This window comes from Onychomys torridus, chromosome X, assembly GCF_903995425.1.
Source record: "Onychomys torridus chromosome X, mOncTor1.1, whole genome shotgun sequence".
In the NCBI taxonomy this organism is placed as follows: domain Eukaryota; kingdom Metazoa; phylum Chordata; class Mammalia; order Rodentia; family Cricetidae; genus Onychomys; species Onychomys torridus.
This window is the reverse complement of record NC_050466.1, coordinates 93,302,764-93,318,525: the sequence shown is the minus strand read 5'-3', so window position 1 is coordinate 93,318,525 and position 15,762 is coordinate 93,302,764. Positions and strand designations below refer to the sequence as shown.

At 36.8% G+C, this 15,762-nt stretch overlaps 1 protein-coding gene across 1 annotated transcript in view; it reads left to right on the top strand.

The window, feature by feature from the left end:
- The window catches only part of Zdhhc15 (zinc finger DHHC-type palmitoyltransferase 15), a 92,331-nt gene that overhangs the window by 38,991 nt on the left and 37,578 nt on the right, over positions 1 to 15,762 (top strand). Inside the window, exon 4 of the mRNA XM_036175518.1 lies at positions 5,238 to 5,358. Coding sequence (XP_036031411.1) covers positions 5,238 to 5,358 — 121 coding nt within the window. The remainder of the gene's footprint in view (positions 1 to 5,237; positions 5,359 to 15,762) is intronic.

The following is a 15,762-nucleotide window of genomic DNA, read 5'->3' as shown; positions in this document are numbered from 1 at the left end:
ATAAAAAGGTCAATGTACTAAATATGGGTCTGTGGTAGAGCATTTGACAAGCGGGTTGTTGAATTCGATCTTGAGCACCACAAAAAAGGGTCAGTTCATCAATATGTTAAAGGTATTTTTAAAATGAACCTGAAAAATAGAAGCAAAACCTGGGAAAATTCAGTTCTGCAATATTGGTTAAAAAGACATCAGTTCTACATTTTCAATGGTGCATAGAATAAGTATACATACAGAAGATTGAAGGATCTGAAAAGACATATATAAAGCAATCTACCCCCAAACAGCAGAATATACATTTTTCCAAATTGCATATAGAACACTTTCCAGTATAGACAATCTATAATTAGGCCATCAAAGAAGTTAATACATTTAAAACATTGAAACCATACAAAGTATTTTCTCTAAGTACAGTGGGATAAAGCTAGAAATTTGCAAATTGAGGAAATTAAGTACTCTCATTTATTAATTCTTGCATTTTGATTGTATTTACTCCCACCCCAACTCCTTCCAAATCGAATCTCCTTCCCTACCCACCCAACTTTGTGTCCTCATACTTTCTCATACTTAGAAAAATAACAGCACTGGGTCCATTTGTGCTGCCCATGTAATACGCTTTAGTGCTTGGGCATCCACTAGAAGGTGGGTGACCTACCAGCAGCCACACCCTTAAAGAAAACTGATTTTTCCCTCTCTCAGAAAGCTATCAATTGCCTATATCTCCTCAGCTGGGATGTTGTCTGGCTTGAGATTGCATAGTCTTGTGTATGCTATAAGAGCTGTGAGTTCATATGTGCAATGACCTGTTGTATGTGAAAAAATAGTGCTTTAATGTGTACGTCTACTAGCACTGGCTCTTACAATCTCTCTGCCTTCTCTTTGGTGATCCCTGAGCCTTGGGAGAAGAGGGTGTAATATAGGTATCCCATTTAGGGCTGAGAATTCTGCCGTTTCTTATTCTCTGTACCTTGGTCATTAAGCACACTCTGAACCAATTGATCAAGTAAGAAATCACAGGAAAAATTAAAAATACTTTGATAGGAATGAAAATGAGACATGGCATAATAAAAATTATAAGATGCTATAAGCAGTGCTCTTAGAAAAATTTATAGTTGCAAACACATTTAAAGGAATAAATGTCTCATAATCTATTTTGATGCTTTAGAGAAAAGTAGAAAGCCAAACTTCAAAAAGAAAGAAAGGAAAGAAAATTTACAGAAGGTGAATAAACTAAATAGTAAGAAGACCACTCAAAGCATAAAAGAAAGTATTTTCATACATCTGTTGTGTCCAGTGCTCATAATACATAAAGAATTCTCATAATTCAGCAACTAAAGATAACCCAATTGTAAAATACAGAAAGGTCTTAAATAGATATTTCTTCTCCAAAGTATATATACAATTTTCTGTTAGAGGCATGAAAAAATCCATGAGCACCACTACTAATCTAAGGAGATACAAATCTAGACAGCAAAACCAGCAAGAAGGCAACCGTTAAGTGAATGTACAAATGAATGAATGAAAAATAGCATATATTGGTGAGGATGCAAACAATTCACAATTCTTCCAAATTTGACTAGGAATATAAAATTGTAGATTGTAGTTGGTTTTTTTTTTTTTTTCTTTTTCTTTTTTTTTCTTTTTTTACTCTTTGGGGGCCTACCACCCAGCTTCCAAATAAATACACGAAGACTTATTCTTACTTATGAATGCCCAGCCTTAGCTTGGCTTGTTTCTAGCCAGCTTTTCTAACTTAAATTATCTCATTTCTCTTTAACTATGTTTTGCTTCTGGGCTTTTTACCTTTCTTTAAACTATGTATCTTTCTTTCCTTCTTACTCTGTGTATCTCTGTGTCTGGCCCCTGGTATCCTCCTCTCCTTCTTTTCTTGCTCCTTAATCCTTCTCTTCCCAGATTTCTCCTCCTATTTATTCTCTCTGCCTAGCAGCCCCACCTATCCCTCTCCTGCCTAGCTACGACCATTCAGCTCTTTATTAGACAAGTCAGGTGTTTTTAAGGTAGGTAAAGAAACACAGCTTTACAAAGTTAAACAAATGCAATATAAAAGAATGCAACACATCTTTTCATCATTAAACAAATATTCCACAGCATAAATGAATGTAACACATCTTAAACTAATATTCCACAGCAGTAGATATACTATGTAAAACAGCTATGCTTTTCCTCATAAGGTTAAATATGGAGTTATCGTGTGACACAAAAGTTCCATTCATGGGTATATACTCAAAATATTTAAAAAGCAAGCATTCAAGTAAATATTTATTTTGAAATCTTTGTTGCAGCAGTACGTACTATAGGCAAAAGATTGAAACAACCCAAATATTCATCAGTGGAAAAAATAGACGGGGGAAGTATTATATGTCTGCATTGTATATCTGTATGTCTGTATATACATTGTATATGCACACATGCCAGAATACCATTGGCCATAGATGGGAATGCAGTACTGACATATGATATAACATAGATGAACCTTGCACAATATGGTAATTGAAAGACACAAAACACCAAAGGCCATATTGTTTTGAAGGCAAATTCATAGAGGTCCATACAGCAGATACTGGTTGTAGTCTGCCTAGTGATGAATCAAGAACAACAGCTTACTAAGTAAAAGATTTCCTCTTGGGGCAATGAAATGTTTTGGAACTAGGTAGTTTTGTTTGTATCACAGTACGAGGGCGCTAAATGCCACTATATTTGTTCACTATTAAATGTACCTTAGAAATAAAATACCATGTTATATTAATTTGAGCTTAATAAAAATCAAACATCCCCTTCATGTTGTGTATGAAAGCTTTTAGGTCAGTAGAAAGGCTAAGTAGTTAAGAATTTTGTAGACCTAAACTTGATGAAATAATGTTAGGTTTTAATCAAGTACTGCAAATGTCTAATGCTTATGACTACATTTTTATCATTTTCAATTTGTGAAAAAGGAAGGAGAGTTCTTTGGGTCTACTTAATAGCCACAATATTAATTTCTGTAATACTCACAACATTCCAATCTGTCACCAGTTGACTCATCCAAAATGCATTTATTAGCTCACTGCTTCATAATCCTTAATAAGGCTTAATTAGTGCCAGAAATATACTATCTGTGCCAGATGTCATGTTCTAAAGTATTTGTTGAGTGACCACAATGTGTTTGTCACATCTAAATAGAAACAACTCTTCTTATGCCCTTCAAGTAGCACAGGGTCCCATGAGAAAGCCAGTCACAAGGATACCTCAAAAATTAAAGCACTGCCACAAGGCACTACTTTGAATTATCAAAATTTAAATGAAAATCTAAAAATTTTATACTTTCATGTTAGTATAATTGTACTTGTAAAAACAAAACAACCAGATTGATTGTAAACAATTTACATGTTTAAGACATTCTTGGTAGGTTGTACCTACTTAGTACATAGCAAAACTCAGGGCTAAGAATTAAATGCTTGTAAATGTACCATATTTATTGTGACGGCCTCAGATGTCCCCTATGCCTTTCCACATATCCTCAGGAGGACATTTAATTTTCACTCTGATTAGAATGACATGACAATATAAAATGCACCATAGGTATAATTCTGTTTTTAATTTGCTTTTTTAAAACATTTATTTACTGTGTGTGTGTGTGTGTGTGTGTGTGTGTGTGTGTGCGCACACCTAGTCTGAGCATGCTTGTATATGACTTTTGGCATATACAAGTACATGTTTCACCCACACACATTTATTTGTCTTGGCTATGTAACTAGGAGTGAAATTGCTAGGTCATAGTGCAGACATGCATTTAACTTTAGATAGTACATAAGTTTTCCAAACTGCATGTATAAATCCACACTCCTACCAAGATCTTCTTTCTCTCAAAATGACTGAAAGAAAGGTACATATCATTAGAAAAAATACAAAAGAGTAGAATCTATAATATATAAAAGTTTGCCACAATCCATCATAAAGAGATAATAACCTAATTTTTTTCTCATTTTTGTAAGTTGTTGGAGAATTTCATCCAATTTTTATCCTATTTACCATCTCCCACATTCCTCTCAGATCCATCGTCCCTGACCTAACCACCCATTCACTCATGTCCTCCTTTTTCTTTAAACCTATCAAGTATAGTTTGTGTTACTCACACACTCTTGGATGTGTGGCCTTCACTGGAGCATGGCCAACCTACCAGAGACCTCATCCTCAAAGGAAACTGACTGAAAATCTAATTATTTTAGTGAACAAAATTCTCAAATAGGTATTACAAGAGAATACCCCAAACAGCCCAATGAAGTCATGAAAAGATGTTCATGATCACTAGTACCTGTGAAAGTACTGAGTGAAAGCACAATAAGGAACAACATGGTAAGTTAAAATTCAAGTGACTAGCAATATCAAGTAGACTTAAAAGATTAGTTAGAGTTCGAAATGATACTTTGAGTTACTTGTTATTACCCAGCAACTCTGCATCAATCTTCTGAACTAAGTCCTATTTTCTTTATTTTACAGGGATCAAGAAAATGTCTTAATTTTCCTAAGTGATTTTCTGTTTTATGTCCATGATAAGGTTTAAACCAGAAATTCCCACCATAGGTCCTTTCCTTTTTCACCTCTGTCTGCCCTTTTGTGTAGACTAAAGAAAACTTTTCAAATCTATATCCTTTGAAAAAAAATAATTGGGCTATCTTAGGCAAGATTAGCAAAATGGAGCATTAAATTGGCAAAAATTATGTATCAACTAGTGAGGATATTCGAATTTCTACCAATTTGCAAAATTATAATTATGCAGGCAATATCACAAGCCATTTCATCCAGCTTTTCTGAAAGTGTCATCAGCATTACGAACCTATGAAAAAGCAATTGGCACTCAATAAACCTGACTACTCATCGATGAGATCCTAGCAGCAATGTATTACACAACTGTGTATACCATGATGCGTGGTATAATAGAGTGGAAATGGTATAAGTCTTGGAATAACATGAAATGCATTTGGGACCAGCTTTGCTGTTTATGAGTTGATTGAGTACAACTGTGAACAAGATACTTAATCTGTCTAAGCATTATGTTTTTTTCATTATTTAAAAAAGAACACCACCTATTTCATAAGATACTTAGCCAAAGCAATGTATAAGATAAATTGGTATTTGGAGTTCAGGGGCAGATAATAAATATTTTCATTTAGATAGTTATGGTTTCTTTGAATCCTTTCTGGGGACCTGAGAAGGTAAAGCCTTGCCTATTGTGCTTCCAGTTCCACTTGTCCTATACAGACAAGGAGCGCTATGAAAATGAAGAGAGACCTGAGGTCCAGAAGCAGATGCTTGTGGATATGGCCAAGAAGCTACCAGTGTACACAAGAACTGGGAGTGGAGGTGAGTTCATCATCTCTATCGGAGAGTAAGCTAGCAGGAATGTAGGGAGCAATGAGTCATCTGTGTGGTCAGGCTAACGTCCTTTTCCTCCCGTCTTCTCAAACTCACATTTCATTAGGAAAAAATTCTACCACCTATCAAAGTTGGGAGAATTGTAAGTAACTGTCATAGCTTGGTGGGTTCTACCACTAACATTTTTATTATACTGCTTTATCATATTCCTGTCCTTATATCCAACCCTCTGTCTGTTTTTCATTGGATCATCTTATTTTTTTCTGATTCATTTAAAACAAATTTCTGACTCAAATAAAAACATCAATACATAGCCACCTAAATATGTATTCTTTTGTGAGTAAAATTTGTATATGAAACATGCAAAAATCTTAAGTGTACAGTTCAACATGTTTTGAAAAATATACACAGTTGGGGTTGGGGATTTAGCTCAGTGGTAGAGTGCTTGCCTAGCAAGCGCAAAGCCCTGGGTTCGGTCCTCAGCTCTGAAAATATATATATATATATATATATATATATATATATATATATATATATATACACACAGTTATAATCAAAGCTGCTAAAAAAATTACCATCACTTCAAGAAGGTTCTGCCATACCCCTTCCTATATATATATACAATGATTATTCTGATAGTTTTGCCTGCTCTAGAATTTTGTATAAGTGGAATCAATTGTGTACCCTTTTAGTCAGCATAATATTTGTGATATTCATTCATATTGTTGTGTATTTCATTCTTTGTATTGCTTAGTAGTATTACATCATATGAATATAACAGCTTGTTTATCTCCTTAGTGGTTGATACACATTTGTGTTGTTTCCAGTACTTTAGCCAGTATGAATTAGTTTGCTGTAAATGTCATAGTAATAATGAATGAAGATGTATCACCATTTCTGTGGTTACATACCCTTTGTGGAGTTTTACTCTGGCATTTCATTTGGATAAATGGAACAGTCGTTGCAGAGATGGTTCTCCACCTTTGAAAGTTTGAACACCGAGGTTCTGCTGCTGCATCATGCTTTGGAAAGGCTGCTTTCAGACACAGATTCATTTCTTCACCACTTGTTTATGCAGCAATATGACAGACAAGGAAATTTTAATTAGATAACATTAAAGACTTAGTGTTAATTTTGTGAGAGAGGCAATGTTATAGTACTTATTATTTTTCAAAGTATTCATACATACTAAAATGTCTGTGGTTCTTTCAATATTTGCTTTAAATGATGAAGTAAGAGAGCCAGTGGAAGAAACATAATGAAGAAAAATGGCACATTATTGAACTTGTTGAATCTGGGTATTGATACTTGTGGTTCATTGTACTCCTAACCCTATTTCAGTGGGTTTTTGGAAATAGTGATGATTAATTTTGATTGTCAACTTAATTGAGTTAAGAAAAGCATAGAGTAGAGTGTGGTGGTACACATCTTTAATCCTAGCACTTGGAAGGCAGAGGCAGGTGAATCTCTCTGAATTTGAGGCTAGCATGGTCTACAGAACAAGTTCCAAGCCAGCCAGGAGTACATAGTGAGACTAACTTGAAAAAAAAGGAGGGGGCAGGGAAAGGCACATTAATATTAATGAGGTGCACCTTTGGCGTGACTCAGGGGGCTCTTACAGACCTGTTCTGAATGTGAATAACACAATCCTATGAGCTGGTGTCCCAGACTGAATAAAAAGAGAAAGCCACTGTGGAATTCCTCTTTCTCTGTCCCCTGGCCCACCCACCATCACAGCCATGTCTTCCCTTCTTTGATGGACTATATCCTTTTAAGCCATAATCTATCCTAAATCTATCTTTCCTCAAGTTGTTTTATCCAGGTATTTTATCACATAGACAAGGAAAGTAGCTAATCAAAAACTTCCATTTTTAAGTGAATAATATGTGTGAGACACTGGTACAAGTAATAGGAATACAGAATTAGATAGGCCAGATCTTTTATGGAGTAGAAATTCTTTTTTTATTAAATTACATCATTTCCCCTTTTTCCATTCCTCCCTCTAACCATTCTCATGCAACCCCTCGCTTTCTCTCAAATTCGTGACTTTTCTTTAATTGTTTATGTGTGTGTGTGTGTGTGTGTGTGTGTGTGTGTGTGTGTGTGTGTGTCCCTAAATATGTAAATACAAAAAGCTCATTCCATGTAATGGTACTTGTGTGTGTATGACTTCAGGGCTGACTACTTGGCATCGAATAGCCAATTGGTGTTTCCTTTCCTGGGGGAGATTGTTTCTCCTATTCGCAGCACTCCTTAGTTGCCTATAGTTCTTTGCCTAGGGTTGAGGCTCCATGAAATTTCCTCCTTCCATGTTAGCATGCTGTCCTTGTTCGGGTTTTGTTTAGGCAGTCCCGTTGATGAGATTTCATGGACATAGCTGCTCTGACATTTCTAAGAGACACACAGTCTCACAGCAGACTTCCTTTTCCTCTGCATTACAGTCTTTCTGCCACCTCTTCTGTGAAGTCCCCTGAGCTTTAGGAGCAGGAATTGTATTAGAGATGTATCCATTGGGACTGGACTCCACTGCTCTGCATTTTGATCAGTTGTGCTTTTCTGTAATGCTCTCTGTCTGCTACACAGAGATGTTTTGTTGATGAGGGTTGAGAACTATGCAAATCTATGGGTATAAGAATAAATATTTAGGATGTAGCTCAGGACTATGCTGGTTTAGTAAAGTGGAAGTTTGTAGGTTCTCCTTCATGATCCATGATGTCACCAGCCCTGAGTTGGTGGGTAGGTTCCCAGTACCATGATTTCCCTCTTGTTGAGCAGGTCTTAAGTTTAATTAGGGAGCTACTGGTTACTGCCAAGGTATGCATGCCACTACTGCACCCTTAGGATTTTTATGGCATGCTGGTCATTATTGTAGTTCGTAGATGTCATAGCAGACTAGGACTCTTGATTACTTCCCTCCCTTGGAAACTTGCATGGTACCTTCTGATACCATGAAAGCTGGTCTTCAGGCAGGAGGAAGAGACTTTCAGGTCAGAACCAGCTTGAATCTTCCGAGTCCTATATCCGAAGTATATGGCTTCTTCAGCAATAGGGACTTACCTTAAACCCCTGGGAGGCAACTAAGGGCAAGATCAATAGCCTGTATGTTTGGGGAGTCTCTTGGACAACTCTGACCAACAACTCAAAAGAGGGCTTCTTATGCTTAGCAATGAAGTTTTTAGTAGGTAATCTATGGCTCTATGGGTGCATTATATGCCCAGGTGGAAGATTTTTCATTTAAACCCTATACATATATATACACGTTTACATATATATTTCTATGTATTATATGTAATGTTAGGTAAATAGATAATAATATAATTCTTTATGACTTTTTCAGACAACCTTAATATCATTTTACCCTCCTGCCTCTCTCTCCTTCTGTATTGACCTCCTTCCTTATTAGAATTATGTTGGCTGTGACTTTCTCATATAGCTTTTATTATGCTCTTGTATATTCCCTCTAGTCCTACCCTCTCTGGGACTTTTATCATGAAGAAATGTTAGAATTTGTCAAAGACCTTTTCTTCATCTAATGAAATGATAATGTGATTTTTATTTTTAAGTCCACTTATGTGGTTTATCACATTTATTGACTTGTGTATATTATACCATACCTTCATCTGGAGGATAAAATCAACTTGGTCAGGGTGGGTAATCTCTCTGATGTATGTCTGTGTTCTGTTTGCAAATATTTTATTTATGATTTTTGAATCTGCATTCATCAGGGAATTTGGCCTGTAGTTTTTTTGTTGTGCCTTTACTTAGGTTTTGTTTTGTTTTTGTTTTTCGAGACAGGGTTTCTCTAAGTAGCTTTGAGCCTTTCCTGGAACTCACTTGGTAAGCCAGGTTGGCCTCGAACTCACAGAGATCCACGTGCCTCTGCCTCCCGAGTGCTGGGATTAAAGGCGTGTACCACCACCGCCCAGCTACTTAGTATTTTTTGTTGTTGTTTGTTTGTTTGTTTTGTTTGTTTGTTTGTTTTTTGGAGCAAGCACTCTACCACTGAGCTAAACCCCCAACCCCTTAGTTTTTATAATATATAAATACTGGCTTCCTAATGGGGGAATGTCTTTCTGTATACTGTGAAAATATGTTGCTCTTGTGGGTTAATAAATAAAGCCATTTGGCCTATGGCAAGGCAGCTTAGAGGCAGGTGGAAAATCCAAACAGATAGACAGGAAGAGAAAAGGAGAGGCAAAGCAGATGCCAGCTGCCACCAAAGAAACAACATGCCAGAAGACTGGTAAGCCACAGCCACGTGGCAACTTATAGATGAATAGAAATGGATTAATTTAAGATATAAGAGCTAGCTAGCAAGAAAATTGAGCCATAGGTCATGGCCATGCAGTTTGTAATTGATGTAAGTCTCTGTGTGTTTACTTGGGTCTGAGCGGTTGCAGGACCAGGTGGGACACAGGAATTTCATTTTATTTTATTAAGAAAATTTTTTCATTCATTTTACACACCAATCAAAGGTCCCCCTCTTCCCTCCTCCCATCCCACCTAGCCTCCTCCTCCAAACCTACCCCCACTCCTGCCCACAAGAAGGCAAGGCCTCCCATGGGGAGATACATTCAGTAGATGTAAGCCCAAGCCCTTCCCCCTGCCACAGGGCTGTAAGAGGGGGACACAGGAATTTTACAAATGGCTGTGGGACGTTGGTGCCAGGCAAGACCAGGAAAACTTCTAGCTACAGCTTCCTAAAAGGAGCTTCTTTCTGTTTATCTTTTAAAAATATTTTTAAAAATACTGGCTATGGATCTTTGAAAATCTGGTAGAATTCTACTGTGAATCCTTCTAGGTCTGGATGTTTTTTTAAGTCAGAAGGCTTGCTATTACTGTTTCAATCTCCTTGTTTATTATAGATCTGTTTAGGTTGTTGATCTCTTCTTGATTTAATTTTGGTAATTTAGATGAATCAAGAAATTCATCCTTTTATTTAAAATTTCCTAACTTAATGGAATACAGGTTTTTTTAAGTATTCCTTTATAATATTCTGAATTTATTTGTGTATATTATACTTTTTCCCTGTTTGTTTCTAATTTGGGTCATATCTTTCTTCCTTTTGATTAGTTGGACCAAGGGTCTGTCAATCTTGTCTATGTTCTCAAAGAACCAGCTCTTAGATTCATTGATTCTTTTTGTAATTTTTGCTTTTATTTTATTAATTTCTGCTCTAAATTTTATTATCTCTACATAGACTAGGTTTGGGTTTGGTTTGTTCTTGTTTTTCCAAATGTGTGAGTTGTATCAGCAAGTCATTTCTTTGTGTTCTTTCTGAATTTTTTAAATTGGGGTTTCCTTTTATTTTTATAAAGATTTTTTAATATAGTCACTTAGAGCTACAAATTTTCCTTTTAAGGTTACTTTTTAAGTGTCTCAGAGGTTTTTATGTTGTGTTTTCATTTTCATTTAGTCCAAGGAATTTTTTTTTCTTTCTCCATTGGCCCACTCTTTCAGTACTGAGTTGTTTAATCTCTGTGAGTTTGTGTATTTACTAGAGGTTTGTTTGCTGTCAATTTGAAGTTTTCTTGTATTATGGTTAGATAAGATACATGAAGTTTATTCAGTCTTTATGAATTAGTTAAGATATGTTTTGTGCTTTGTGATGTGATCTGTTTTAGAGAGGTTTCCATGGGCTGCTGAATAGAATGTATATCCTCTGGTGTTTGGGTAGATATCTGTTAAGTGCATTTAATATATGACTAATTCTGTGTCTTTAATTTCAGTAGTATGCTTTTTATGAAATTAGATGTACCAGAATTTGTTGGGGACATACTTAAGGTAGTAATATCTTCTTGTTTAATTGTTCCTTTGATTAAACTGAGATGCCCTTTTTTCTAACTTCTGATGAGTTTTAGTTGAAAGTCTATTTCGTCAGCTATCAGGATGCAATGCTTGCTTGCTTCCTGGTCCCATTTCATTGAAGTACTTTTGTTCATCCTTTCCTTTTCCATTGGTGCCTATCTTTAAAGCTACGATGAGTTTCTTTAAAACAACAGAAAGATAGATTTTGTTTCTTGATCCATTCAGCCAGCATATGTCTTTTGATTGGAGAATTGAGGCCATTGATATTTAAAGTTTTTATTGAAAGATGTGTGTTGATTGCAACCATTGTGTTTTTGTTTCTTTGTTGTTATTTGTGTTCTAAGTGGTACTTCATGTTTCCATAATTACAGCTTTGTTTGTTTTCTTTCTATAGTCTCTTGGCTATGTTTATTCTTCAGCTGAAGAACTGCTTCCTGTATTTTATTTAGGGTTAGTCTGCTGGTTATAAAAATTTTGTGGCTCTTTGTATCATGTGAAGTTTTTCTTTTTTCCTTCAACTATGACAGATAATTTTTCTGGGTACATTAGTCTAGGTTGACAGTCAAGGTCCTTTAGAACTTGGAATGCATTGCTCCAAGCACTTCTAGCTTTCAGAGTTTCCATGGAGAAATCAGCTATTGTTCTCATGGGCTTCCCTGACATGTGTCTTGTGTCTTTTCTCTTGCAGCTTTCCATATTCTTTCTTTGTTCTGTATGCTTAGTATTTTAACTATGATATGCCGTGGGGATAGTTTTTCTGGTCTTGTCAATTTGGTGTTCTGTGTACTTCTTGTATCTGTATGGGTATGTTTTTCCTTAGTTTGGGGGTTTTATTCTATGACCTTATTGAAGATCCTTCTATGCCATTGACGATATTCTTCTCCCTCATCCATTCCATGGGTGTGAGAAGGGGATTTGGAGGGAATGATCAAGTAGACTCCCCTGGCTAGTCTCTGGCAGAAGATTGCAGCACTTGGCTGGGAAGAGAGGTTGGATATAGTTCTTGGGGCTTATGGTTTGTGGGCGGTGAAATCAGGGCTGTCCCAAATAGGCCTAGACACTGGATGTGGGGCCCAGGATAGATCTGGGGATATGGGGATGCTTAGGCAAACTCACCTGGCTAGACCCTAGACCCTGTGCAAGTTTTGCAGGGCCTGGCTGGGAGGAAAGGCTAGATGGGCACATGAGGGGTCTATAGGTTGGTGATAGATGACACAAGTCCTGGCAAGAGCCTAGAGGTTGGGGGTGGCTCAAGCCACATTGACTAGAATAGGCCAGGGCATTGGGTGTGGGACCCAGGCTCCATTTGGAGGTTGGGGAGTATGTGAAGGGATGGATCTGATGAACTCAGGTGGCTAGACTCTGGGTGGGTAGAGACATTGGTTGGGTGTGGAAATTCTTATCAAAACCATATAGAAAAGTATATAATTTTAAGTAGTAGTATAGAAAATATGATTTAAAAACAGAGAATTTGAACTAATGCATATGTGGTAAATTATACTCAGAGATATATTTTGTTTAATTTCTAATGTCTTATTTTTTTATTATCGAGAGAGACTAATTGTTCATATTTATGGGGCACAATATGGTATTTGAAACAAATATACAGTGTGTAATAGTAAATCAGAATAATTAGAATTTTCATCTTCTTAAGCATTTATCATTTTTTTGTACATTGAGAAACTTTCAGTTCCTTTCTTCACATTCTTTATAAAATACACAACAAATCACTGCAACCCTCTTATGCTATGGAGCATTAGAAATTATTCCTCCTGCTGTGACTGTGTTTTGATGCCCATTATCCATCACATAACCTTTTTGTGATGGTTTGAATAAGATATCCCTTGTAGTCTTGAGAATTTGAATATTTGATCCCCAGTCGGTGGTGCTGTCTGGGAAGGCTGAAGAGATGTGTCCTTGCTGGAGGAAGTATGTCCCTGAAGTTTGTTGTCTCTGCTTCAGTCTAGTGGTTGAAAACACATGCCTTTTGCTCCACCATCATGGACTCTAACCTTTTGGAACCATAAGCCCAAAAGAACTCTTCAATTGATCATAGTGTTCTATTGAAGCAATAGAAAAGTATCTATGCACCCCTTCTATCCTGCTCCCACAACTCTGCCTCACTTCTAGTGACTACTGTTCTACATTCTTCATCGATGAACATTTTTAATTTCCACATGGAGACAAGAATGTGTAGTACTTAACCTTCCTAATCTTCAACCTTAGTGCAGAATCTCTATTTATACTTCATTAAATTTCACCCATATCTAACTTTATATTCCTTCCAACATGGCCCTATATCTTTAATATCTGTTCCCATACATTTCCTCTGGATTTATGTGTTTATATCACAAAACTCAAGTAGTTCTTTTCAGATGTATTGTACATCCTCATGGGTCACACTGTGCACCTCACCTTTATGTGCATGCTGATGCTTTGGTCTAATTGTAGATCTAGAGTCAAAGAAGAGTGAGTCCTTGAGAGAATCAGCATTGTATTGTATGGTAGTCACAGTTTCCTGGTGCATCCCTTCATTCAGGGATGGAAAAGCTAACGTCATTGATAATGAAGAGGCTGCTTCCCCCTGGTAATAGGGAAGCATCTTCCTCTGGCAAAGAAGAGTCAACAGAATTTAGGAGCTTGATATCCCTGGCTTCAACAGGTCTTCTCACAGAATCCTACTGTTTCACACTCAGTGCCCCCAGTTTAGCAGTTAACATCCTACAAGACCAGGAGTTCAACTTGCATTGTAATTTAAGTGGTCTCAAGATGAAATTCTGTATTTGATTTTCACTAATCCCTGTTCTGTGGCTATGAGATAAGCATCTCCTTCAGGAGAAGCATAGACACTTTCAGGTCATTTATATAGTACGTGCACAGGAAATTTGAAACCCATATCTCATCCCTTTCTTTCATTACTTTCCCAGTGCTGTTAGGAGCAACAAGCCAACCTCATATTTGTCAGTTTTCTTAAAATGTTCAAAAATATATATACAATCACCTATCTCCTTGCTTCTTTTGGTGACTGATAGCATTTATTGGAGATACTTTACACATCCTCACTGCCAGAGCATGTCATGGATTACCAGAACCCTTTTTAATACTGAAATGTAATAATTAGTTTAATTTAATTAAATCATATTTTAAAAATTTAGTTTGAATAACACAAGCAGCCCACTTGCAGAAAGTCAAACTGGAGACAAATTCAAAAAATCATTTCAATTTTTTCCCCTCTAGAATCAGTCTCAGTACCAAAAGCTATATTACTTATGGTACTCTGAAGAAAGATAACCAGTAGATTAGATAAGATAGAAAGATGACTAGATGATAGATAGATAGATAGATAGATAGATAGATAGATAGATAGATAGATAGATAGATGATAGATATATACATGATAGATAGATAGATAGAATTTAATTCAGGCAACTACAAAAGCTGAAAACTCCTACTATCCACATATGAAAGCTGCAGTCCCAGAAAAGGTGATAGTATAACTCCAGTTTGAGGTAAAAGGCCTAAGCATGAGGAAAACCAAGAGTGTACATCCTAGGCTAAATCCAAAACCTTGAGAACTAGAGGGCTGATGATGTAATTTTCAGTTCATGTCTGAAGACCTGAGGAAAAAGGAATCCAAATTGCTTAAGATCTAGTCAAAGAGAAGCAGGAAAATAATGTCCCAGCTAATGCAGTCAGGAAGAGAGCAGAATCTCCCTTTCTCTGCCCCCCCTTTTCCTATTAAAGTCCTCATAATCCCAGCACTCAGGAGGCAGAGGCAGGTGGATATTTGTGAGTTGGAGGCCAGCCTGGTCTACAGAGCTAGTCCAAGACAGACTCCAAAGCTACAGAGAAACCCTGTCTCGAAAAACAAAACAATGAAGCCAACCTACACTGCAGATGATCTGCTTTTTTAAAATTTTTTTATTTTTATTTTTATTTTTTTTTGGTTTTTCGAGACAGGGTTTCTCTGTGCAGTTTGCTCCTTTCCTGGAACTCAACGCCCGGTGATGATCTGCTTTTCTGACTCTACCAATTCAAAGGCCACTTTCCTCTGGAAATACCCTCATAGACACACAGATATAAATCTTATTCAAATATGTGGGCACCCAATTTCTTGGTTCATTTCTCTGTTGCTGTGATAAAACATTGACCAAAAGCTACTCAGAGAGGAAAGGGTTTATTTCATCTTACACTTTTAGGTAACATTCCATCACTTAGGGAGTCAAGGCAGTGACTCAACATAGGAACACAAACATAGATACCCAGTTGTCTTCTCTGTCGCTAAGATAAAACACTGTACAGAAGCAACTTGACTCAAGGCAGGAACCCAAGCAGAGACCTTGGAGGAATGCTACTTACTGGATTGCTCTCCATGGCTTGCTCAGCATGCTTTCTTTATAACCCAGGACTAGTGCCCAAGGATGGCACCATCTACAATAGCTGGGCCCTCACACATCTATCATCAGTCAAGAAAATACTCCACAGACATGCCCACAGGCCAATCTAATGGAAGTCATTTCTCAGCTCAGGTTCCCTCTTCCCAGTTGATTCCAGTTTGTATGCAGCTGACAGAAACTAACCAGC